This window comes from Ovis aries, chromosome 10 (genome assembly GCF_016772045.2).
Source record: "Ovis aries strain OAR_USU_Benz2616 breed Rambouillet chromosome 10, ARS-UI_Ramb_v3.0, whole genome shotgun sequence".
NCBI lineage: Eukaryota > Metazoa > Chordata > Mammalia > Artiodactyla > Bovidae > Ovis > Ovis aries.
This window is the reverse complement of record NC_056063.1, coordinates 32,162,933-32,189,068: the sequence shown is the minus strand read 5'-3', so window position 1 is coordinate 32,189,068 and position 26,136 is coordinate 32,162,933. Positions and strand designations below refer to the sequence as shown.

Sequence of the window (26,136 nt, the reverse complement as noted above, 5' to 3'; positions counted from 1 at the left end):
GTGGGTTCTTTTGGAGATGTGTGTGTTCCGGGGTGGGGATGGGGAATGGTGGGTGGGGATAAGGACATTAGAGGGAGTGTCTCAGAAATTGTACTTGTTTCCTAGTCCACCATTCCTGATACCTTCTGTGTGTTAGTTACTAGCTTAGATTAGTGTGGGGGTTGTTAGGAGTGGCCTGGTTTCTTTCCTTCTTTTTCCTAGCCAAGGAAGTATCGCCTGGGGATGCTGGAGGAGAGGCTAGTTCCGATGGGATCAAAGGCACGAAAAGCAAAGAACCCTATTGGCTGCCTTGCTGACAGGTGTAAATCAGGAGTACCCATCAATATGGTTTGGTGGAACAGAGTCACAGAAAACAATTTACAGGTAAACATACTTTTTTTAGACATTTTTGAAAGTGAATATTTTGGCTGCTTTCTGTGTCTGTGTGGGGTGGTGGGTATAGGTTTTTTTTTTTGATTGAAATAAAATTAGTGGCCCATTAACTATAATTTTGTTTTGTGGCATTTTTGCACTTTCTCTGCTTTTATGTTCCTATTTTTTCATTAAATTTAGTTTTTCCTGTTGGATTTTGTTAACAATGCAGTTTATTTTTAATACACAAAGTTGTTCAGGGTACTACATTAAAAAGTCATATTATAAAACTGATTACAGAAAACCTCATTTATTTGGAATCTGAATAACAGAAAGCTCTATGTATTGTCTTTTTGTACATTTTTAACTAGATTAAAAATTGTGTCTACACAAGCTTGTCAAGTGTTGGCTCTGAAACCAACTTCAATAGTATTTGTCATAGATGCATTTCAGTCTTTGCATCTTCTGTGCTAATGAAAATGAATTTTTATAACTCACAGGCTAGCTCTCGTATGAGTGAATCTGAAGTACCCACCGAATAGCTTGGATCATATTCCATTTTAATTTGGATTATAATGATTATAGCCTCATTTAAAGACATTGATAATTGTATAAAATGGATAGCTCTACTAATCAAAGTTTCAGTTTGGCTGGAAGTAGAATATCTTTCATCCGAAACTCCCTGAGTAAATGTATTATTTTTAATATATTGCTAGCCAAAAGTCTGTAACTCCAGATATACACATCACATTCAGAAAGGATATTACAAAGTTAACAACTTGGTTTTATTTCTGTCACCAGCTTTATATTATGAAGAGGTTTCACAGGACTTTGGTCTGTTTAATGTTAATACCATATCAGTATCTGTACTGCCTTGGGCACAGAAATAAAAGTTATCCTGAAAATACTGCACATGCCACTGATACTTTGGTAGTGTTTTTTCTAAATATAAGGAAAAATAGGAAAGTGGCAGGGGGGTCCACATAATCAAATACTTAAAATCCTCAGTGGAAAGTTTGGGATGTCAATTGTGAATAAGAATATAGTTTACTGAATTTTTGTTTTTGAGATGAGGAGAGAGATTTGATGTGGTTAGTGTTAGAATTATTCTTCAGTTTTAAAAAGAAAGCCTGAAAATAAATTGGGTCCCAATTTATGTTGGTTTCAGGGGACACATGGATAATGCAGAGGCGCAGTTACTTGACTGTCTCACTTGCCCACAGCTGTCCTTACCCCTTATCTCAGTGGTAGTTTTGAGGTACCTCTTTTTAGCATAGCTTGAAAAATCATTAAGTTAGTATAAGAATATGTGCTAGAATTATGCTTTATTTTTAATTTAAAAAGCTAGTAATAGATTTTGGAGAAGGAAATGGCAACCCACTCCAGTATTCTTGCTTGGAGAATCACATGGACAGAGGAGGCTGGCGGGCAACACCCCATGGGGTTGCAAAGAGTCAGACATGACTGAGCAACTAACACACAGTTACAGATTTGCATTCAGTGTGTTAAAGACTGAATTGATGTTATCTGAATCTAATACTTCAAATACTAATAGTACTTTGCGCTTCAAATAGTTAAAATAGTTCTTTTTCTTTTCTTTTTTTTCCACTTTTAAGGGACATAAGGAGTGCTGTATTAGCTTAGTCTGATGTTGGAGGGACAGTGGTACCTTACAGTATTAGTCACGTGGTGTCCATTACTGTCTTTGTGCGTTCCTAGATTGGGTACCTGGTACTGTTTATTCAGAGCAAAGAGTATGTCAGTGAAGTTTTCTTTTCCATTGGAGTCTTTATCTTTTTTGTTCTATAAGAAAAGTAGCTTACATAAATCAGTTCTATGTGGATTCTTTTTAATTTTGTATGTTTGTTTACTTTTAGGTAGTTTAGATTTTTCACATATAAAAATCTTTAAAGTATAGATATATTCATCTTCCCTGTTTCATTTGTTTCCTTTCTTTCAAAGTTTAAGTCTTCCAGTGCTAAGGTCAGAAAAATATTTATCTGTATTTTATTTTAGAATTATAGTTGTGTTTCTTAAATGGTTACCTTGTGCCAGACACTGCACTAAGCTCCTTACATATTTTGTCTCTTTTGGTCTCTTATTAGACAGTTGTTACTGTTAAGAAACATTTTTAGAGAAGCTAAGTAATATTAAGGTTAAACTATGGTCAGTGGAGAAGCAGAAACTTGAAGCCATGTGTGTCAGGCTTCAGAATCTCCTCGCATTTGTGTAACATAGTTCTAGCTCTACTGCGTGTAGGCACGGAATGTAGCTCATGTGTGACTCTCCCGTATTTGTAAGGTCGGTCTTTTTTCCCTCATGATTCGTCTTTTTTTCTCGGTGACAGTTCACCTCACTGCCTTTCTTTCTGGAACTTTAGATATTTCTTTACATTGATTTCTTAATCTTGACCCAACATCTTTTTGGAAGACAAATTTTGGAAAAATAAGTTTTTTTTTTACTTCTGAAAACAAAACAAAAAACCAAACCAAACCCCAAATCAAACAAAAACCTAAAGTGACAACAAAAACTTCCTCTGAAAGTTTCTACCTGGATCATTCATAATTGCATTTGTTCTCCAGTGCGAGTCCTGTGATTTTCCAGCCTTTTGCTACTTATATCTTTTATTTTCTACCAGGAATCTTGTGATATGAAAGACTCTACTGAACACAGGACATTTGTGAAACAGTGATTATTCTAAAATACAGATTATACTAACTAGGGGATCAAAGAAACTGAAAATTTCTTACACTGTGGAGGTAGCTAATAGGTAGCTATGATGGAGGCTATATTTATTTTTCACATTGCTATTTGAAATGTTGATAATATCTATCTGATCTCCACTACTGCTTCTGTGGAGTTGAAATAGAGTCTAGTCTTTTCTCTGATTTCTTTAAAACCCATTTATTCCTTCTGTGATTATAGTTTGGTGTGATCAAAATTTTGCCAGAAATTTTTATATGTGTAGAAGAGAAAAATACTCTGTTGTAGGCAGGCCAGATCTTCAGTGACAGAGGGATATACATCTATATGCAAAGATACCAGAAAGCATCAAGATACCCTCAGAGTTTCAGAGGTCTCCTTAATCATCACACCGAGCGGTCTCACCCAGTACTTTGTACTGCAGGCCACCTTTTCATTTAAATCTCTTTCCCTTGTGCATGCTTGACTCTCTTTCATCCCTGCTCCTTATGAGCTCCTGTTCTCGGCTCATTTGTTCTTTGCTCTGCCCTGTATGTCTAAGATTCTTAAATTTTTATTTGTATTATAACTGGACTTCTCGGTTCAAGACCCACATCTTGGTGCCTTCTGGTGTCTTTGCATATAGAGGTGTACCCCTCTGTCACTGAAGATTTGGCCTGCCTAAAACCGAGTATGTTTTTTTCTTCTTCACATATACTGCTGCTTTATATTCTCTTTATAGTCCTTCTTGAGTCAGTGACTTTATCATCATCCTAGTCATTGAGAGTACATAGCTTCATTTCTACCCTGTCATTTCCCATTTCTACCATTTATTATGAGGAGACTCCTGAGGTTTGACTACCCATTAATTGAAAGATGATACATTGGACAATTTACATTTACCATCATATTAAGGCTTTACCACAATAATGACATATTATCCCCCATTTAAAAAATATGTAAATTGCAATTTAGAAAAGGCTTATTGTTTTTATTGTAAGTGATAAAGCTGGGATTCTCGCCCAGATCTATTGAATTTTAAGTCTTGTTATTTTCCTGCTATGTTGTCTGCCTGTAATCCCCATTCCTTGAAGTTCCACAGTATCTTTTTCTTCCTTGCCTTCTTTTTTTTTTTTTTAACTTTAACACAGCTAACATAGCTTAATACCCTCAGTGTATTTTCTGGATAATTTTTAAAAATCCCTTCAGGATCTATTCTGTCTTTCTAGGGGTCTCTCTCTTTACTGTCCACATACACTAAAATTCTAATCATATGAAATCTTTCATACCTCATAATAATACAAAATATACAGCCAGTTCTCAGTTCCTTTTTATCTCTGTATTGCCGTTAGTTGAGCCTAAAAAAACTTTTCCTCCCTTTTCCTTTGAGAGTATCTCAAATGCTACCTTTTTTGTAAATACTTGCTCAAACACGTTAAAAAAATTTTTTTTAACTGTTCTCAGCAGTACTTCATGTTATTTAACTGCTATTTCATTCTGTTTTAAACTTCTTCACCTGTTTGTCTTTTCCAACTGAATTATGTGTGATTAGGCATATGTTTATTTTTGTACCCTTAAGGTATTCTGTTTGTTTTTAAATGTCACATTTAATTTTCCTTTCTTAGGCAATATGTGAAATTTGTAGTAGTTTGAGAATTTTATGTATTTTTAAAAATTGATCATAGGTTGTCTGGGATTTATAGCCACCATATGTTACTATTGTTTAATTATCATAATTGATTTAAAACATAGGGTGATGATTTCTTTTACTATCTTAGAGGATCTTTTTTTTTTAATTAAAAATTTAACATTATTGGTATATTCATGATATTTTTCAGTCTTCCAACCTGGTAGTAGTCTTACTTCTTGACAGTGTTGTTAAGTGACAAAGCTCTGTTTTGTGTTTTTCTTATGGCCTCAGCTTGAATACCAAACAGGTGTTGTAGATGGAGGGTCACCCGAGACTTGGCATCAGCAGTTGTTTATTTCACTGAAGTGCAAATTCACTGTCATCTTTCTTTAGTCTCTGTCCAGGGTGATTGCCCATTCCTCTGCCTGACCAATCTGTATGTGAAATCGAGATTTTTTTCATTTGCACTATGATTACACAGTTCAAAGGCCATTGTTCAGGACTGAAATATTTTATCACTTACCTTACAGAATTGTTGTGAGGATTCAAATTTCTGTTTGAATCTATTGTTTGTATACTAGATATTAAATAAGTGTTCATTCCTCCAATTTGACCTCATCACTCTAAATTTGGTGTTTGTTTCTATTTATTTATGGTGGTATTTGTCATTTATATTCAGATGTGTATGGCCTTATGGTACATATGGAAAGAGGGTGTGACATTGTGTCTTTTAGGAGCTCTCATTTTGATGCTGATACACTTGAATAGTTAAAGTAATTCCTTTAAAAATGCTTTTTTGAAGGGTAATAGTGTGTTCCCAGCCTTTATGTTATTAGATGTCAACTTGAATGAAAGGATGGGAAAGGCGTGGTTTTATCAACTTCTCAGGGTATTGCATGCTAAGATTTACCTAAAAGTAATGATGTGTTACATAAAGTCATACTCATTTTGTCTTTGACTTTTGGAAATAGTGGAGTTATGAATCAAAGATTATTAATATTGTTATTTTAACTTTACCCCTGAAGTGATGGAAATGAATGAAAACTGTGGGACTGTTGGGTGTGTTAGTAGATTCATACTTGTCAGTGTTTATTTTGATGGTGTTTTTCCCCTTGTGGTCAGATTGAATGGTATTTATTTCTTGTATTTAGTTTGTAAGAATGCTCACATTAAAATCTCTTGGCCCTGAAGTTCTACTGTGAGTTCTAGTTGCTTGTTACTGATGCTTTTACAACCCAGGGAGGTTTGGCAACTCACTGCATGTGCTTCAATCTTTAGTTACTGAGTTTGATGTTATTTCAGGAGATTTCTAGTCTCATGCCCAGGAAATGGGATTCTTTGGGCTTTAGATGGAGTGGATTGGGATTTATAAGAGCGAGGCTTCAGTCTAGCTAATCAGGATTCCTCAGGACTTTGAAAAGTTATAGAACTGTGGGACAGCTGAAATGACATGACTGTATATGTTCTGCTTTCTGACCCACAGCCCATCCCAGATCCTCTTCTTTTTTCCTCTTCTTCTCTTCAGCTGCTATTCTAAACCTTTATCATTCACCTCACACCCATTCATCCTCTCTATCACTTTTGAATAAATGACTTGTGTTCTTCAGAGAAGGGAAAAAAGAGGTCGTTGAGAGTGAATTGCTTCATATGGCTTTCTACCTACGGAAAACACTTTCACTTATACCCTTTCTTACAATTTTCCCTTTTGTTATAGAGAAACAAGTGTTCCTTGACTGTATCCTTCAGAAACTGTCTTTAGCCCCCTTAGCACTTTATTTCATTATTTATCCCTGTTCAGTTTTAGACAGTGATTTCTTGACATTGATTTCTTCCCAGCTTGGTCTTCCAGGACCAAGGAATGCTACATGAGGAAATACTCTGTTGTCAGTACGTTTGGGAAACTGTGTGATAGAGTTTGAGAGCTGCTGCTGCTGCTAAGTCGCTTAAGTTGTGTCCGACTCTGTGTGAGCCTATAGATGGCAGTCCACCAGGCTCTGCTGTCCCTGGGATTCTCCAGGCAAGAACCCTGGAGTGGGTTGCCATTTTCTTCTCCAATGCATCAGAGTGAAAAGTGAAAGTGAAGTCGCTCAGTCGTGTCCAACTCCTAGCAACCCCATGAACTGCAGCCCACAAGGCTCCTCTATCCATGAGATTTTCCAGGCAAGAGTCCTGGAATGGGGTGCCTTTGCCTTTTCCAAGAGTTTGAGAGCTGCTTCCTACTTACTGCTGTTACTTTTTCACCTTGCATTCATCCCTTAATTCTCAGTGTTTTGTCTTTCCCTTTTATCACTATTGAGACACTTTTTTGATGTGTATATAGTGACCAAAAGTAACAGCACTTACTTGACCTCTGCCACATCTGACATTGTCATTCATTCTCTTTCCTTGCAACTGTCATTGTCTCCACTCTGAGACTGTCCTTTATTAGTGGCTTCCAGGGACCTCGTATCCTTTGCCATGCCCTCAGGAGTTCTCCCGGGCTCTGTCTTTCTTTTCTTGACCCTCTTCCTGTCTCTGCACATGGCGATCTCCAGTGCCTCCGTCACACCTGACTCATGGATGTGTATGTGTGTATCCTGTCAGTCCTCTGCACTTACTGTGACTATTAGCTGCTTCTGAACATCCTCATCTCTATAGTGTAACACTGAACAGTCACTGAGTCTAAATTGAATACTTTTTAATCTTTTCCTTCATACCTGTTCTTGCACTCACACACATGTATACACACGGTCTGCTCTGTCTTGATTGTTGGTATCACCCAGTTGTCTAATTTGTGAGCTCTCCTCGATTCTTCTCTCTTCATACCTCCCACTTTCTTTGGCAACTAAGGTCTGTTGATTGTGGTGCTTTGAAATTCTCTTCCCTGTTAGTGTCGCCACGGTACAGTTTAGGCTTACTTTCACCTCTTACCTGGACTGTTACTGTTGTAATCTCTTACTTGGTTTCCTGATTCTGGTCTTTTCTTTCAAAGCACTACCTGGGTGACTATCTGATCTTGTTTCTTGTCCAATCAGAATCTCTCAGAAAGGTAGGTCATCCCTGCAGACCTCCTGAACTGGTTGCGGTGCCATGGAGAGAAGCATGCGCTTCCCACCTCTGCCTTCGAACATGCTCTCTGCTTTCTGTGTATGCCCGCTGGCTTAACTCAACAAACTTATCTTTTAAGATTCGACTGAAACGTATGGTCTTAGGACCTAATTAGACAGCATGAAGCATTTGTGCTCTTTTGCATAGCACTTCACATCATGGTCATTAGTGTATGTGTAACTTACAGGCTAGCAGTGAATGGCATTTTGTAGGTACTTAGTGTCTTTTTAGATACATGGATGTTCTGAGCTCTTGTGAGTGTTGGGTTCTGGGTATATTCTATACCTGTGAAATGCCAGCCTGTGAACTTCTAGAACATAGTGCCTATATTTCAGGTACTTTGTTTTCTACAGTGCCTCGTACAGTGCCCAGCACAGTGTCAAGTGTCTTTTATTATTCAGCTGACTGAATGAATTAACCTGGATTAAAGATTATCTGGTGAGATAAGTATATAGTTTCATGACATAAAATACTATTACGGAAAAGTCTCTGAAAAGTCTTTAAATATTAATATATGTTAAATTTTGTTATTAAATATGGCAGGATTCTTGGTTAGAGAGAATCCCTCTTAAGTAAATCTTACTATGAAACGTGACGGATTTTCCTGTTACAGAGTCCTAGATAGAAGATGTACGTAGGTGCACAAGATGGTTATAGCTGTGTAGAGTAATTACTGCCTCCATGGAATGTGGTGATGGTCTCACTCTCTTCTGGACTACTCATTAACTGACCCAAGTGGACATTTTTGTCTCTTTTAGGGGAGAATGCTGTTTTTTTCCAACTTTATTGAGACAGTTGACAAACAGGAAGAGTAGTATTAAGAATTAACTAGGTAGAATATTGAGAATGCCTCTGTGTTGATTAATGATCACTATCATTGGAGAATTTGATGAGTAAGTGATGTAATGGAAGAGGAACGTTTCATTCATTTTTGTCTTTAAATGCCTTCTGTCCTCCAGATGAAGATTTTACTTTTTTATATCTGTTGGTTCCCCTGGTCTCAATTTGAATATTGCATATTCTCTGTGAATTCTGAAGATTCAGAGATGATATGTAAAGAAAAGGAAATGGTATATGTGGCTTCATAATTTATAACTCTTAAACTTTCTTAAAACGTTTTTGTAAAAATTATATATGCTTATTGAAAAAACTTAAGATACTACAGAGAAGTACAAAAGAGGAAGCAAAAATGTCCCGTTGCCTCACCACCTAGAGATACAATCTCTTTTATCATTTTAGTGAACATTTATTGTTAGAATCCTTTTATACACCTGTTCCCATGCACATAGAAAAATCCTCCCTTCCTTCACCCTCCTGTGCCCTTTCTCTTAGGCATATGTGTACCATTTTACAAATAGCAACTTAGCATAATTGCTATATTGTAGCCTAATTTTATTTAGCTTTTCTCAATAGTGGTATGGGCTTCTTTTCATGGTGAATAAAAATGTATCACTTCCTATGACTTTTAATGGTTGCACACATGGGTAACATAATCCATATGTATCATAATGTACATAATTAGATCATTTTTTGAGAGATATTTTAGTTATACCTCCCCCCACCCCCTTTTCAAAATCATTTTTTAAAATGTGTTAACTGGAATCTTTTCTGTTTGTGTGATTTTTTTTCCTTTGCCTAAATTCCTAGATGTGGGAATACTAGGTCAGAGTATGTTTGTGTTTTATTTTGACTCATAGTATCAAACTATTCTCAGGAACAGTGTTAACCATTTCTGACAGACATTGTGAAAGATGAACTGATGAGCCCCTTTGGAAACCTATGTGCCTGTAGTTTCACACTCTTACATAGGGAGAATGACTGTAAGCTGATTCATGGAAATTTTTTTATTTAACTCCCTCATACATAAGGCTTATTACTAGTTGAGGTTCTGACATACACCTGCTACTTTCCCCTTGGTGGTGGAGGTGGTTTAGTCGCTAAGTCGTGTCCGACTCTTTGCGACCGCATGGGCTGTAGTCTGCCAGGCTTCTCTGTCCATGGAATTCTCCAGGCAAGAATACTAGAGTGGGTTGCCATTTCTTTCTCCGGGGGATCTTCTCGACCCAGGAGTTTAACCCAGGTCTCCTGCATTGCAGGCAGATTCTTTAGCAACTTTCCCCTTAAGCTAGTCAAATTATTAGTAAGAGAACTTAAAAGAAGAATGGTGTGAATTTCTTGGAGCCACTAGTAACCAACTGTCCTTCACTGTCCCCACCAATTTGAATCTGACTTATTTAGAAGATCATATTTCCTCTATTGAGGTCTTTTATCAGAGGCCCAGTTTCCTTCAGGAAATTTGTAAATTGTGACGCTAGATTATTTTTCACAATAGTAGTAGTGTTATATGTTAAATTCTAACTTAAAAGATGCAACTTGACTCTTCTTAAGTAGATCAGTTTCTGAATCACCCAGAAGTTGAGTTTATTTTGATAAATTTTAAATTGACCATATTTGGATATGCTTGAAATATGGAGGAATAACCCATTAAGGGCAAAAAAAAAAAAAGTGTAGAAACGTGAACATGGATTAGCCATTTGACTTCTCCTTTCTGTCTCACCCTGTTCCTCTTTCTCCTGTGTTATTTATGAACACTGAAGACAGGTAAAAATATCTCTGAATAGTGCTACTCTTTATGTCTATAGGTCTCATCTTTTTATACCTTTTAGATAATTTTATCAAGGCAAAATTCTTGCCTATTTTTGCCTTTTGCTCTCTTCATGAGTATCCCCTCTTCTACCTTTCCACCTAATTCATTGTTCTGTGCCCTGCAACACACACATACACTCCCTTCTACCTTAGGCATTAATCTTTTGAATTAGTTGCACTTGGGCTCCTTTGTCACGCTAAGGAGGGAAGAATAGTAAAGATGGGCAATTGGAATCATGACGATGATGTTCAGTTGCCAAGTTGTGTCTGACTCTTTCCGACCCCACGGACTGCAGTATGCCAGGCTTCCCTGTCTGTCCTTCACTATCTCCTGGAGTTTCATAGGTTCTTGAGAAAAGTAGATATGGCTGAGATTAATATCAACATTTTAATCTCAGTTTCTCTTTTAATGATTTAATTCAGTCAAAGATTGTGGAGTCTTTACCTGATCAGCCTGATGGGATTTCAGCAGTTAAGTTATTAATAAAACTTTCCTTCTCTTTCTTTCTTCCCATTTTTCCTTCGTTTCCCCCCTCTTCTTTTCTTTTTCTGCTTTTCTATACTTCTTTTATCCTGGCTGAAAGTAGAAAATGAACTGGAATTGAGCAAGATTGGAGTCAGGTTGGTTCATTGGAATGATGGTGGCCTAGACTGGGGTTCTGACAGTGATATGGGTGGATGAAGTTGAATTTGAGAAATATTTAGGATGTAGAATAGGCTCCATGACTTGATGCTTCAAAGATAACCTGCATTATCAAAAGGATGGTTGTGAAATAATTTATCTGTTTAGTAGAAAGCACAACAAAATTTGAGAAATCAAAATCATAATACATAAAAGTTTATAAGTACATCAAAAGAATTTTATAACTATATTCCATGTGTTCAGGAAACTGGGGAAAAGATTAAACATGTTAGTACAGACATGAAAAACATTAAAAAAAATTTAAATCATACTTCTAAAGTTAAAAACTACAGTATCTGAAATGAAAATATATTTGATGTAATTAATGACAGATTGGATATTATATAAGAAAAGATTAGTGAACTGAAAGACATAGTACTAGAAACTGCCCAAAAAAACAGAGAAAAAGCCATGGGAGAACATGAGGCCTGACACACTTTTTTTACTCCCTGAAGCAGGATAGCGCATGCAGAAAAGATACTTTGAGAAATAGTGGGCCCAAAGTAAAAAAAGGACTGGTGGGCAGATATTTTCCAAATTGGATGAAAATGGTAAGCCTACGGATCCATGAGCTCAGTGGACACAGGCACAAAACAAACATGGGAGACGGGAAACTGCACTAAGGCACACCAAATAAGCAGCCAGTGGGGAAAAGATACTCATTTTTGAGGATTAAGATAGAAATAACAGCATATTTGGAAACAATGTGAGCCATAAGACAGTGGAGCAATTAAAATACAGGAAGATTAAAAAATGTCAACTTAGAATTCTATTCCTGGGAAAAATATGAGAGTGCAATCCCATGAGTGCATCTAAAGACATGTGAAATTTTGAATAAAATGTGCAGTTTAGTTACACTTTCCACAGTTACACATTGTTAATTTTATGATTTTGAAAGTACACTCTGGTTGTGTAGGATGATATCTTTGGGGAAAGATGGAATTACTTCAAAATTACAATTTCTTAAAAAGTAAAGTAAGTACCTTTTTAAACATGCAAGAGTTGAAAAGATTCACCAGCAATAGATGTGTACTTTAGTAGACATTAAAGTATTGGGTTGGCCAAAAAGTTCACTCAGTTTTTCCTTTTATGGAACATCTCAAATGACTTTATTCTCCAACCCAGTACTTTGGATAGAAGGAAGAAAATACTCTGTGCAATCTGGATCTGTACAAAGAAATGAAGAGAACTGGAAATAGTAACTACATAAGTAAACGTAAGGAACTTGCCCCTTATTCTGTAAGTCTCTTTGAAAGATAATTGACCATTGAAAGCAAAAATGGTAATAGTGTACTGTAGGGTTTATGGCATATGTAGAAGTAAAATACATGATGATTATAGCAGAGTCTGGGAGGGGAGAAGTGGAAGTTTAATATTGTTACCATGTTATACTATATCTGAAGTAGTTTAAAACTCAGAAGTGTTAAGTAGTTGTTATCTACAGAATCATGTCTTCCCCAATTCTCATGTTTAAGCCCTCACTCTTTTTTTTAAAGTTCTCTTAATGTGACAGTATTTGGAAATGGACTTTAAAAGATTTAAGTAAGATTAAATGTGGTTGTAGGGATGGGCCGCAATCTAGTATGATTGGTGTTCTTGTAAGTAGATGCAGAAGTACCAGGCTTTCACACACACACAGGAAACACTTGTCGCAGTGAGGACACGTGAAAGGATGGCTTTCTGAAAGCCAAGCAGAGTGGCCTCAGGAGAAACCGACCCTCTTGGCTCCTTCATCTTGGACACTCGTTTTCTAGAATTGTGGGAAGATAAGTTTCTGTTGTTCAGGCCGCTCAGTGTGTGCTATTCTGTTGTGGCCCTAGCGGACTAAGATAGGCAGTGGTAGGTTACGTATGTGTGCTGTCAAATCTGTAATAGATAATGGTAGAGACTTCAGTTCTCTGTCAATAATGGAAGAGGAAGAAAATGAGGAAGAAAATGGGACACTTGGACAACTCTATTAGTTTATTTGTAGGGTGCTCTGTGCAGCAACAGCATGATGAATATTCTTTTCAGGTGACCACAGTATGTTGACCAAGATAGAACAACCAGTTGGAACAAATCTCAGTGAATTCTAAAGGGTTCAGGTCGTGCCAGTGTGTTCTCTGACCACAGTAGAATTAAATTAGAAGCAAGTTACAGACCTTTGGGGGCTTTCCTTATAGCTCAGTTGGGAAAGAATCTGCCTGCAATGCAGGAGACCTGGGTTCATTTCCTGGGTCAGGAAGATCCCCTGGTGAAGGAAATGGCAATCCACTCCAGTATTCTTGCCTGGAGAACCTCATGGACAGAGGAGCCTGGTGGGCTACCGTCCATGGGGTCCCAAGAGTTGGACACGATTTTGTGACTAAACCACCACCACGACCAACAGATCTTTGGAGAATCTTCAAGTATCCAGAGACTGAATAACACACTTCTTTGACATGTGTCAAAGAAGAATTAGGAAGGGAAATTTTAAAGTGTTTTGAATTGAATGAAAATAAAAACATGCCACCTGGTGTGGAATGTCACTGAAGCAGTAATGGGAGGGAAATTTATAGCACTAAATGCCTGTGTTGGAAAGGTTCTAGAAAGAGTGATCTCAGCTTAAGAAACTAGAAAGAGGAGAACAAATTAAATCCAAAGAAAGCATAAAAAGGATGAACCTTAATGATGCAAAGTGAAAGAAGGTAGTAAAAAACCGAGTACATATGTACATATGTAAGATTCATTCATACTAAATTCCAGAACATACAGACAAAAAGCTATAGTGACAAAAAGCTTATCAGAGGTTCCCTGGAGTCCAGAGCAGCAGAGCAGAGAGGAGCAGGAGGGATCGGTTTCATACAGACTTATGGGAACTTTTGGGCATGATGGATGTAGTCCTCCTTGATTTAGGTAATGGTGGTCCACCTATAACAGAGTTTACCCTGAAATATGTGTGATTTATTCTATGTTGATTATATCTAAATAAAGCTGTTGACATGGTGGTCCACCTATGTTGAGAGTTAACAGAGTTTACCCTGAAATATGTGTGATTTATTCTGTGTCGATTATATCTAAATAAAGCTGTTAAGAAACTTTAACCAGTTCATTTATATTTCATTCGGAGAGCAGAAAGATTACTGAGAGGAGCTTATGAAGCCAATAAGTGGTAAAGCAAATGGAGCTCATTACAAGGAGCAGCACTGTGGAAGGCATTTTACAGTTTTACGAGTTTATTGTGTTTTTAAAAAGCCTGACCGTATTCAGAAATAGTGGTGATTTCTCAATCATTCATCACATCACCTTAAGACAACTTTCTTTTTTCAACAGATCTTTTGGCAGGTTTGCAGTGAAATATTAAGTGATATTTTATGTTGTGTTTTTATTCAGTATAAACCTCTTCCTGTCATTCTAATAAAAAAAATCAATGGCTGAACTTTTTATTGTTGTACTGTTTATTAAATTAGTCTCTTAATTCATGGGACTAATTTATTGTGTTCTTAGTAAGTACTCTTGTTTGTAGTGGAGTGCAACAGACTATTAAATACTGAATTATACTTTAAAAGGAACAGTTTCCATGAAATAATATGATAGTAGGAAAGCATAAACTTATAAACTAGAAACATCATCCAAAAGTTACTTCATTTGTGGGACTTCCCTGGTGATCCAGTGGTTAAGATTCTGAGCTCCCAATGCAGGAGGACTGGGTTAATCCCTGGTCAGGGAACTAGATCCCACATGCTACAACCAAGAGTTTGTATGCCACACCCTAGGGTTCGGATGCTGCAACCCAGAGTTCACATTCCACAACTAGGACTTGGCACAGCCAAATTAAAAAAAGAATTGCTTCATTTGTTAAAAAAAATAACTTTATCCGTCATTTGTGAAATAAGACATATTCTATCATTTTGGTTGGGATCTGTGAATTGAAGCGTTAATTATTATTTCATTTAAAATATATATAATGCTAATAACTACGACAGTGCTTTTCAAGCTAAAGGTCAGGCCTCTTCGTATACTTCTGTCTGGAGAGTATAGGCAGGGGTCATATCCAGATGTTGGGGGTGGTCCCAGTTTGAAGAATTCACTAAATGCACTTGGTTGTTTTGGGTGTGACAGTTGCAGTGTAAATTTAAGTGTGTGAGAACCCAAAACTCTATTGATAAATTCTCACCGTGTGAATGTTTGCTATTTGACTTATATAAACATTGATTTTTTTCCTCCTCAAATGTACACTTAGAGCTGTGTAAGATATGAATGAAAATTAGGATTTAAAATATGAATAGAAATTATAAATTATGAATGGAAATATATGTTAGAAAACCCACAAGTTTAATATAATAGGAGCACGTTTGGAGAGTTATGACAGGCTTGTCTAAATCATAGGGCAGGAATAATAAAACCTTGATTTTTTTCCCCACTATTACGCTTTGCATTTATTCCATTCTCTTTAGTGTTGTTGAAGTTAGACAAATTTATATAACCCAAGTCCTTGAGTCTTCTTTTGCATATAACCTTCACTTCCTAAAGCTGAGATAAATTGCTTATTTTCTGGTTAACAGAGATTACATTTTAACAAGATACTAGTTTTAGTTACCAGTTTTGCCTTAGCTCTAAAAAAGTATTCTTTTTAATATGTTAAAGGTGTGTGCCTATGCTATTTTGGTATTTTATAAAACTTATTTCTGTTATAAACCAGTTATATTAAAGTGGTTTTAAGAATGCATCTTTTTATTGCACTTATTATTTTAACTAATTTTATCATGAAAAAGTATTCTCCTTGATACAGTAATTTCTCATTAAGTATTTTTGATAGTTTTCTAATCTGGCTAGAGGAATTTGTATTATCTGTTAATAATAGTAGCTCTGTTCTTATTCCTAGATTTTGTGTTTTTTTGGTGTGTGTTAACACCTACTGTGTAATTCTTTTTCTGCCATTTAAATCCTTTAACCTTTTCTCACATCTCAAATAAACTCATCTGAAATAAACTCGAAAACCACCTACCCAAGAGAAATAAATGCCTTGCCATCTTAAATCAGGGAAAAAAAGGAGGGAGGTCTTTAGGTCCTTCTTTTTACTTTTAGAGTAAAATTCACTGCAGGTGAGTTTTTTGGATCTTTGGTTGTTGAATCCCTAAAAGTTGCAGTTTAGTATAAATTTTCATAGTTAATTTTAATAATCTCTATTGTAATACATTTGAAGGCCCTCTATAATTTGTTATAATGACATTTCATATATAATTTATTTGGAGAAAGTAAAACAGACTCCCCTCCTTTTTCTCCTTTATAGGATCCCTTAAAAATAGTCTTTCAGATGAATTTAAAATAGATTTGATTTATAGAAACTCAGCTTTGTAATTAGACTCCTGTTCATGGTAAACATAAGGTATGAATGAAATGGAAACTAGATAATCTCTGTGTGTCAGGATTAGATTAGCTTTAAATTTCTTTATCTAAATTTACCGTTTCCTAGTAATTTTGTAATCCTCAAATCCCCATCTCTCCTAGGCGTTTTGAGCTCTTGTAACCAAGTGACCTGATTGATTTTTTTACTTTCTTCTTCTAAAATAGTTTTAGCACTCACTGGTGCACACTAATTTAGTTCTGAAGTGATCCTGTTAATAACCATTTATATCTAGGGATTACTACGTCAATAAAATGCATGGGCTCATTGGCCACACTTTTAAAGAAGATGCCAGTGTTTTTGAAAACTTGAGCATTTGGAAGATTTTAAAATAGACATAACTGACAGGAGAGGACTTTTTTTTTCCTTTGGAAAATATATTTTGATTCAGTTCGGATTCTTTTTCTTCACAATTTCACATTTTAGATAAGGCGGTAAAAGAAGTTCTCTGTATCTGCTGCTGCTGCTAAATCGCTTCAGTCGTGTCTGGCTCTATCTAGTATATTTTAATAAAAAGTTAGCATTTTTTCTGTACTTTGTCACTTTGTATTTAATTTTTGCTGGAATATAACTAGTAAAATAACATTTGCTTTAGAGTTTACAATGAAGTTAGCCTTGTAGACTTGCTGTTTTCCAAATCTGGTATTTTGAACTCTCTTGGCAATTTTAAATGTCACTCATTTCAGATAAGGAAGTTGTCCTTGGATTGTATAGTGATTAGTCCATCTTTTTATTTTATGCCTTCTATGGAAATACGTTTTTCCATTCTAATGATCAATTCTGAAATATTTTAAGTGATTAATTTTTTTCATGGTGATTCAGTGTGTTTTAAATTTAGTTTGTATATATGTGTGTGTATTTATATATGTGTGTGTGTGTGTATACACACTAAAAATGCGGGCTGAAGTATGAACATACTAAGTTATCTCTTTGGTTAACTCTTTTGGAAGTTGAATTCAAATATCAATATGTCGATGATCATTGAATCTTCATTGTACTTAAACATGTGGATCGCTATTTCTGAAAACTATTTAGGATATTCATTTGTTTCAGATGGATGAAATACAGACCATTTATGGATTTGAGTTACAGTTTCATAATGTGCTAGTAGTTTTTAATGCCAAAGGCACCACGCCACTTAACTAGATATAGTGTGCCTTTGTACAACTGGGAGAAAAGTTTTCTCATGTAATCTCATTGTAAAATATTTTTAATAAAGCGGAAGTTACATGCCATACCTTGCAGATATTGGGGCCTCTATTATGTTTTTCTTATATCTTGATTCCTCTCACGTTTGCCTTATAGTCAAGTGTTTTTCCCATTTTTACTGTTACTTAACTAGTGGCACCATATTATTGGGGAGATGTCTTAAGTGCTTATAAAGGAGGAAGTGATTAATTTCGGAATAAAGGCAGTTTTGACCTTTATCCTGGTAGAAGTGGTTTAAAGATATTAAATTTGAAACTTTTTGCTCAGTTTTGAGGTAGTTTTAACTTCCCAGTTTTCTAAAATGTAGTATTAGGATGGTTGGATAATGATGTATATTTGACAATAAAGGCAGATTTTCTTGTTTCAAAGTTAAATTCCCCAAGTGAAATGATTAAAACCTTCAAATTTGATGGAAAATTTTTCTTCCAGAAATTTAATTATCCCAGTCCAAAATGTGGAAACTAAAAAGCCTTGGAAATCCTTTCAGTAAAATATTTTACTTGGTAAATAGAGTGCTGTGGAATAATACCTAGTAAATTCAGTGTCTTTTTTTGGGCTTAAAATGTGTTAACTTATTATATTTAATTTTCAAATAGACACCAAATCCTACTGCAAGTGAGTTTATTCCCAAAGGAGGATCAACCTCCAGGCTGAGTAACACGTCCCAGTCACATGCGTCTGCCTTCTCTCAAGTGTTCTCTCACCCATCCATGGGGACTCCTGCTGCTGCCGGATTAGCACCAGGTAAGTTGAGTAACTGTTTACAGTGAGTTCCAGGTAGCAAATCTCTAAGCACCATTTGCTGTTAGTTTATCAGACCTGAAAACATTATTCATTTTATGTTCTATGTTTTGGTACCATAGACCAAGTGTGTAGTTAAAAATTTTAAAGCAGAGTTTAAATTTAATGAATAAAAGTTAAATATAACTTTAAAAGCACAAAAGTAAATTTAAAGGAGAAAGTGGTTATTGAGGAACAAATATCCAGATCATAATATTTCCTTTTTTTATTAGCATGCTAATGCTATTTCACTCAGAAACTTGAATAAGAGCATCAAAACTTGAATATTGTTGTGCTTCAAGGTCCTCCTTTTGAAATTTTCTAAAAGAATAATCTATATCATTCTAAATTAAAGTTTAGATGTATTACGTTTTGGGTGTTTGATTATAAATCTGTAGTAGTAGTAAAGTATTATAAACAGTGGCAGGAAAGCAGTGTGAAGGGTTAGGGGTCATCTCAACACTTTATTCCAAGTTTACCCCAAATGGCAGCAGAGGAATTTGAAGAAGTGCACTTGTACATCAGGGGTCCTGAGGCATAGTTCAGAGTAGCCCTATTTTCTTAGAAGGTCCTCTCTTTTATCTAAAAATTCATGCAGATTTTGCATTCTGCTTCCTAGCATAAACAGTCCTATAAAAATATGGAAATTTTCTTAGATAATTAGCGTTACCCATTCCTATTGCTGTGAACCTTAATTTGAAAAGTAAGGTATATTGAATTCATAGTAAGTGCTGAGTGGGTTATATAAAGTCTGTTCAGTGGTTGAGCTGCCCAGTCAGATGATGTTTCTAGAACCTTTAACAGATAATCATCCGTTGATGACTTAGTCTTGAATGTTAAAAAGCAAAACCAGAAACAAAGTAAAATACTACATGCTAAATGAAGCCAAAAGATCCATCTGGATTAGCTTGGAACTAGTCCTGTCTCCAGGTCTTAATCTAATCAGCAGTGGTGCTAAATGATTGGCTTTGATACTGATACTGAAATCAAGGACTGTTTTTGGAGTAAGAATGAAAGAAAATAATGGTTACTTTATGGAACAGGTTTAGTGTGTTAAGCGTCAAGTGTATTCAGAGGCTTAGTAACCTTGTGTTGCCAAGGATTTTGTCAACACCTCCTTCCCCTCACCTCTCCCTCTATTACTCCTTCCCTCCCTCCCCACGCATTTCCTACTCATCTTTTTCCCCCCCAATGAGCGTTTGATCATTTTATTAACTAAATGTAAGCTAAGAATTGTATCCCCCTCTGGTGAGACTTTAAAGGTAGTTTTGTTTGCAGGGCTTTGAGATATACCTTGCAACTCCTTCCTCCTTGCTTATGCCTTTTTACCTTTTCTTCTACTTTGGCTCTTTTCAGATTCAGGTAAAATTGTAAACCTTTTCCCTTTTTCCTTAGAGAGCAGTGTCAGAATTGAATACCCCTGGTAGCCTTAAAGTGTTACTTGTAAGTAATATGCTCCTGTGATTTGCCTCCCATTGAGGTGTGTCTGCACTGTTTGCATGAGCACAGGCTGCATGTCAGCAGTACAGCTAAGATTTCCTAGAGGTTCTCCAGACATCTGAGCAGTGTTTATAAAACACCCATGGCCATGGAATCCATATGCCACTCAGAAAACTTTGGCTTTCTTAATTAAGTGCCAATTTATTTTGACCTAACAGCACCTCTTCCCTTGTTTAATAAGTAAACATTTTGTTCACATCTTTGATCAGGCTAATTTAATCTAAAAGTTAGGCTTTTAAAGTATTGGATGAATGTAAAATGTCAAAGGGAATTTTGGATATTGAAAACATTTAATTATAGTGCTGTGATACTGTTTAAGCTTTCCAGTTGGTATTAATTTGTATGTAGGTAGGTGTTTCATTGGTCCCAATTGGGTTTCACAGTTTAGGATGAAATGAATTTAAAACTCTTCTGCATAGCTCTAACATTAAAATAGTCATTCTGCTTCTTTTAATGAAAGGATTGATAATTACTGTCTGAAACCACTGGCAATAGGTCAGTATGTTTTATTAAAGGTATTCCTGAATTCTTCATGCTGACTATATAAAAATTGTCCTTTAATCAAATGACAGTCAACTAGGCTAAAATATTTCCCCGAAATACTGGAGTGATGATGGTTTTACATTTACTATTTCTTCATATTTTCTCTTTTTAGTTAATGGCGTAACACTGTGAAGATGAACAAAGGAAAAAAAAATGTGTACTTTCTGCAAAACATTTTATCCCTTCAGTGTTTTCCGTTACTTCTTACTCAAATACTATTTTTTTTCAAGGTCTAAGAAAGGTTCTTGGAATTTTCACTTTTAGGTTGTACCATAAGAAAGGTCATAGGAGTTCATTTACCTGTGTTAGTGGTGATTTAATTGATCTTCAGTCCTCCTCATCTTAGTGATAATTTTCAGTTATAAAGTTTCATTTTCTCTTTTTCTTCAATTTCTATTCCAGAAATTATCCTTGAAAATATGTCAAATTACTGTTTTACTAAAAAATATGAAGCCTTAAATATTTTGGCACTCAGACATAAGCTAGAGCAATATCATTTTTATTATGTATGAAAAAATACATATTTAAATACATTTTTTGATGAAAAAATGTAAAAATATTTAGCAAAGTTGAGTAGATGTTAAGATTTTGTATTTCCTCATATTGTAAGGAACAAAAAGCATAATGCCTGGAACAAAGTAAAAGTAGATCCTGAGTGAATTGAGTTCTTTTAAAGCTTGTTTTAATCACTTTAAAAACATAATTTGTATTTTTAAAAAGTTTTAATGCAAGAAGTAAAACTTTATACAAAAGTTATTTAAATTAAAATAGATTTAAATTAGTTTACAATAAATTAATTTCAATTTAAAATAGGTTTAAATTAAAATTGAATTAAATTTAAAGTGTATTTAAAAGTGTTCAAAATATGCAGCACATGTTAAGTTTCCATTGACTTGTATATACAGTTTATATTTTAAGAAATGCAGGAGCTATAGGTTTAGTTGTTTTCTGCACATATAACCTGAAAACAGTAGCTACATTTCTAAGCATCTTCTACAAAGATAATTATAAGAATATTTGGGATATGGCACTTTACTTATTGTCTTCGAGAACTTCTTCAGTTATATTGGCACTGAAGCTCTAATACTTTGGCCACCTGATGGGAAAAGCCAACTCATTGGAAAAGACCTTGATGCTGGGAAAGATTGAGGGCAAGAGGAGAAGGGGTTGACAGGGGATGAGATAGTTGGATGGCATCATTGACACAATGGACATGAGTTTGAGCAAACTCCAGGAGATAGTGAAGGACAAGAAAGCTTGGTATGCTGCAAAGAGTCGGACACAGCTTAGTGACTGAACGACAATTGTATACATATTTTTTATTTGTAAATATGCAATTTTCTCTGTTTTCATTTATTGTCCTCCTGGGGGTTCACAGCCTTCCAAAGTCAAGAATCACTGGTTTAATACACCCTTGGCAAAATTTTATTTCACAAGTATGATATAGTAAGAATACTTCTAAAGTAGTATTTAAAGATAAATTTTTCTGTTTAGCTTTAGGCTTCCCTAATGGCTCAGTGGTAAAGAATCTGCTTGCAGTGCAGGAGATGCAGGAGACACCGGTTCCATCTCTGGGTCAGGAAGATCCCCTGGAGGAGGAAATGGCAACCCACTCCGGTATTCTTGCCTGGAAAATCCCATAGACAGCAGAACCTGACAGGCTGTGGTCCATAGGGTCACAAAGAGTTGGACAGGTCTGAGCCACTGAGCACTAGCTTTAGGCAATCCATTTTTAGAATAGCCTTTAGAAATGAAAATATGACTATACTGAAGACAGTTTATACTTTAATTTTTTGTGCCATGAAAAAGTATTTTTATTATGTGAACTAATTGCTGAATGATTTTCTGTTAGATTTTTTCCTTTGAGTATTTTGAGTTGGTAGTAGACTTTAAACTTAGTTACCTCAGTCTTGGTCACAATTTGTTTGAAGGTGATTTTAAGAGAGGTATTGACAGGAATGTATATATATTTCTGGGTAGTGTTCTTTAGTATATCATGGGGTGGTTTAATGCACAGTTGAGCATCTCTTGTTCTGCTTAATTGTGTGTGGACACTTGGGAGAGGTAGAGGAAATTCTTGAATTTGAAAATGCCATTATTGATTTAGAAATGAGAAAAAGAGATATAAGTCACTTTTTAGCATTTTTAAATATTCATCCCTTCAAGATAAGAATGGTGCAGGTTTTTGGACTGTGAATGTATTTTATTGTAAATTATGGTGAATCGTCGGTGATTTTTAAGAGAAGCATTTAGTTATTATACTAGAGCTATCATTATTAAATAATTGTATTCCTTTGTTAAAATTCAATTGTATTATTTTAGGAAAAATTTAAAGTATATTTTTAGATCCAGTGTTTTGAAATACTTAATCATGTCATATATTCCTAAGAGTGCCAAATTGATAGATAAAATTGGCTGATATTCCTTAATACTTGGTTTGGGCAAGGTATGGGAAAAAGAGGAATTGAAAAGACAAGGGGAAATAAATATTTATCCATCATTCTTGTTCAAAAATATTAAACTTTTAATATATATAATGTACAATTATAATGCCAAAAGGTGATCTTTTTTCCATTTTTAAATTTTCAAGTTCTATTCTAAAAGTTCTGTGATTCATTAACTTTATAATGTTTCATATCATAATAAATAGAGTCTTAATTCATTTCAGTTACATAGTATTAATAGTTGACTTATGCCATAATATGACTTTGATCATTGGTTTAGGTGGAACTTCTGGGGTTTACATGTTTCAGCCTTGTGCCAGTTTAGAGGTGGCATTCATGAGAGATTATCATCTAGCTTCTGCTTTTTCGCTTAGAATAATAAGGAATGAATTAGCTAACCAAGGCAGCCCAGTATACGTTTTAATAGTTTGATTAACAAAGACAATTAGATCTTTTGCTGAGCTAAACTCTTATTTTATCCACTAGTCCTAGGTCTTTCCCTTTTGTTGAATGGAATAACTTAAAATCTTTCCTACATTATAGCCCTGTTATTTTTTTAGACTAGTTGTATGTGTGTATCCATACACTGATCTGTTCATGTGACTTAACAAGAGAGAAACTGGGGAAACCCTGTTAAAATTAATAAATTGTGCAGGTCAAAAGTCATGAACTTCTTATAAATCATAATGCTGTAACGTAGTGTGAGTATAATTAAATCTGTGGATATGTCTACCTACCTGTGTTACTGTCTGATAGTCACCTAGGGAGGGGATATGTGCCATTGGGAAAATGAGTTGCTAATAGATTGAAGCTATGGTTTTGCAGATGGTAAATGTCTTAAGTTCATTATTTCAAATTTCACTGTGGATTTTAAGCTCTACATTAAAATCACATAATGCATAAAATCTATTATTGTGTTAGATTATGTTTTACTAAGTAGTATAACTTGACAATACAAATTGTACAAAATACTTAATTCTAAAGCATTGCCATATTTTGTATGATGTAACTAAACAGATTTTCCTTGTAATTATTTTTCATTAAATGAATTTTGTGGGATAGTCAAGTAATCTTGCCATGAGTTTGTTTTGATATATCCAACTGAATTGATTTTTTAACAAATTATTTTTATACTTTATAGCATTAGAGGCAGTTTACCATTAAAATATTCTTCTAATCTGTTTTAAACATCAATCTTGTTTCTAAGCATATTACAAATTCCTTAAGAAGAGACTCTGCCATTTCTTATCTGGCACAAATTTCAGCCTAAAGATGGTGCCTAATAAATGCTTATTTAACTAAGCTTCATTTTTATCTCAGAAAAAATTTTTTCAATCAGTGGGTATGTCTTAATTACAGTGAATTTTAATGATTCCGTAAACGTCTTTGAAGAACTTCTAAGTCCTGCGTACGTTCAAGAGAGTGTAGGTGAACAGTCTCATGAGCAGCACAGTATGTTTGTTGAACGTTTAACTTCATTAGAACTAGAGTCTCCATGTGTTTTGAGGTGCTAAAACATTTTAAAAACCAGTTAAAATATTTGTATTATTTTTAAATTGCATGTTTCCGTTTTTTGTAACTACTTTGTTTTTCAGGTCTATTCAGCAGAGAATCAATCACTCAAACCTGTCCAGGTTTTCTAATTGGGGATTGTGTCCTACATTAAAAAATAAAAGTTTCCCATTAAAAGTCAGGGGTCCCTAAGGTTTTTGTGGAAAAGGCCTGTCCATTGCCCTGTACTGTTGAGCCCATCCTGAATGGGGGCTGCCCTGTGTGTGCATGTGTGTGGATTACAGATGGTGATGTTCCCAGGGAAGATGACTAACAGTAGAATTGTAGAACCGTAACTGGGTGGGGAGTGCCTGCTGGCTGTATTTCCTTCCCAGTTGGGAATTTCAGGAAACTGAGGCAAGACGTTAATGGCGCAGAGGGGGATGTGGCTGCTGCAGCTGGCTTGGAGACCTGTCAGGTAAGGCTGAAAATAGCTGCCAGTAGATACTGCTCTACTGCTTGGAGAATCCCTGGTTCATGTGCCCCGTTAGCTTTGAGAGTTTCTTATTGTGGACTTGCTGTTTTCATCTTATGTATTGACTAACATGTTCCTTAACTCTGAGAGGTAAGGCTGGAATGGGAGTGGGTAGGGCTTGCCGTCAGCTGTAGGCACAGTGATCTGCAACTGCAGCAGCATCTCCTGCTGTTTTTTATTTTGAGGGGAGGGGAGGGAAGGGTGTTTGCTTTTACTGGACTGGAATTTGATTGTCTTTGGAACATGGTCCCAATTCTTCTACAAAAGTAGCTGTGTAGCTTTCAGCACATTGTTTGATCCCTGTGTTTTAGCATCTTCCTTTCTATAAGAAGATAATGTTATATAATTTAAAAAGTTTTTCTGATCTAAAATTCTGTTATTGTTTTGTGACATGTTGATCCCTGGGAGATAGACAGGTACACTAAAGAGAGACAGAAATGAAGACAGTAATGAGAGGTAGCAAAAGGTGAGAGAAGCGTTTGATTTTTGTGCTTGACTTCAAAGGACTCTTAGAGGTGTATGAATTTCCTTGATGTAGTAGGTGTAAATAGAAAATCCTGTGTTTCACAAGTGGAGCAAGGTCGGGGGGAGGGTTTGTTTCAGCAGTGTAAGGTTTAGGGTCTGGGGTGAATCAAGTGTTGTAGAGGTTCGAAATGAACTGAGAGGTGGGGAGAGAGCGTATGTTAGTAGTTGCCCAGAAACATTGCTGGTTCTTAGCTGGAGGTGGGGAGTTGGAAGCCAATCTTTTGATTTCCTTTGAGTCAAATAGGTTGGGAGCTTCAGGGATCATTGTTTCTATTTCCCTGGTCTTGTGGAAGTCTAACCGTTTGGCTTAATGGTGCACTATAGACACTCAGTGAAGAGAGAGTGTGAGTGTGGACAGAAGCAGTGTACTGTGTGTAACGTGTACAGATAGGAGCAGTCCTCTGTTCTTTAGGAAGGAGTGGAATGGTGGCAGCCGCTTTGATTGAATTTTCCCCAATTCTTCTCGGCCTGACTGATCAAATTCCCATGTAAAGTCATCTTTTTTCTTAACTCTTTTTGCCTTTTGGATGTGCAGTTTACCCTAGAGCAGGGCACGTGGGCAGGGTCTAAGCAAAAGGAGAGGAATCAGTGGTGTATCCCTTTAAACCCCTGTGCACACAGGCGTGTAAAATCTAGCTGTGAGTACTGGCAGAAACTCAGGTATGG

General features: G+C 35.7%; 1 protein-coding gene across 13 annotated transcripts in view; it reads left to right on the top strand.

Moving 5' to 3' along the window:
• PAN3 (poly(A) specific ribonuclease subunit PAN3) overlaps positions 1 to 26,136 on the top strand; it is a 122,862-nt gene that overhangs the window by 43,322 nt on the left and 53,404 nt on the right. For 11 of the 13 annotated variants that reach the window (XR_006060977.1, XR_006060976.2, XM_060394475.1 and 8 more), the window contains exons 5-6: positions 202 to 363; positions 18,249 to 18,396. Coding sequence is in view for 11 of the 13 variants with exons in the window: in XM_060394475.1 (XP_060250458.1) it covers positions 202 to 363; positions 18,249 to 18,396 (310 nt within the window). In the remaining 2 variants the exon portion in view is untranslated. The remainder of the gene's footprint in view (positions 1 to 201; positions 364 to 18,248; positions 18,397 to 26,136) is intronic. The other 2 variants (XM_042254852.1, XM_042254851.1) reach the window with 1 other exon arrangement.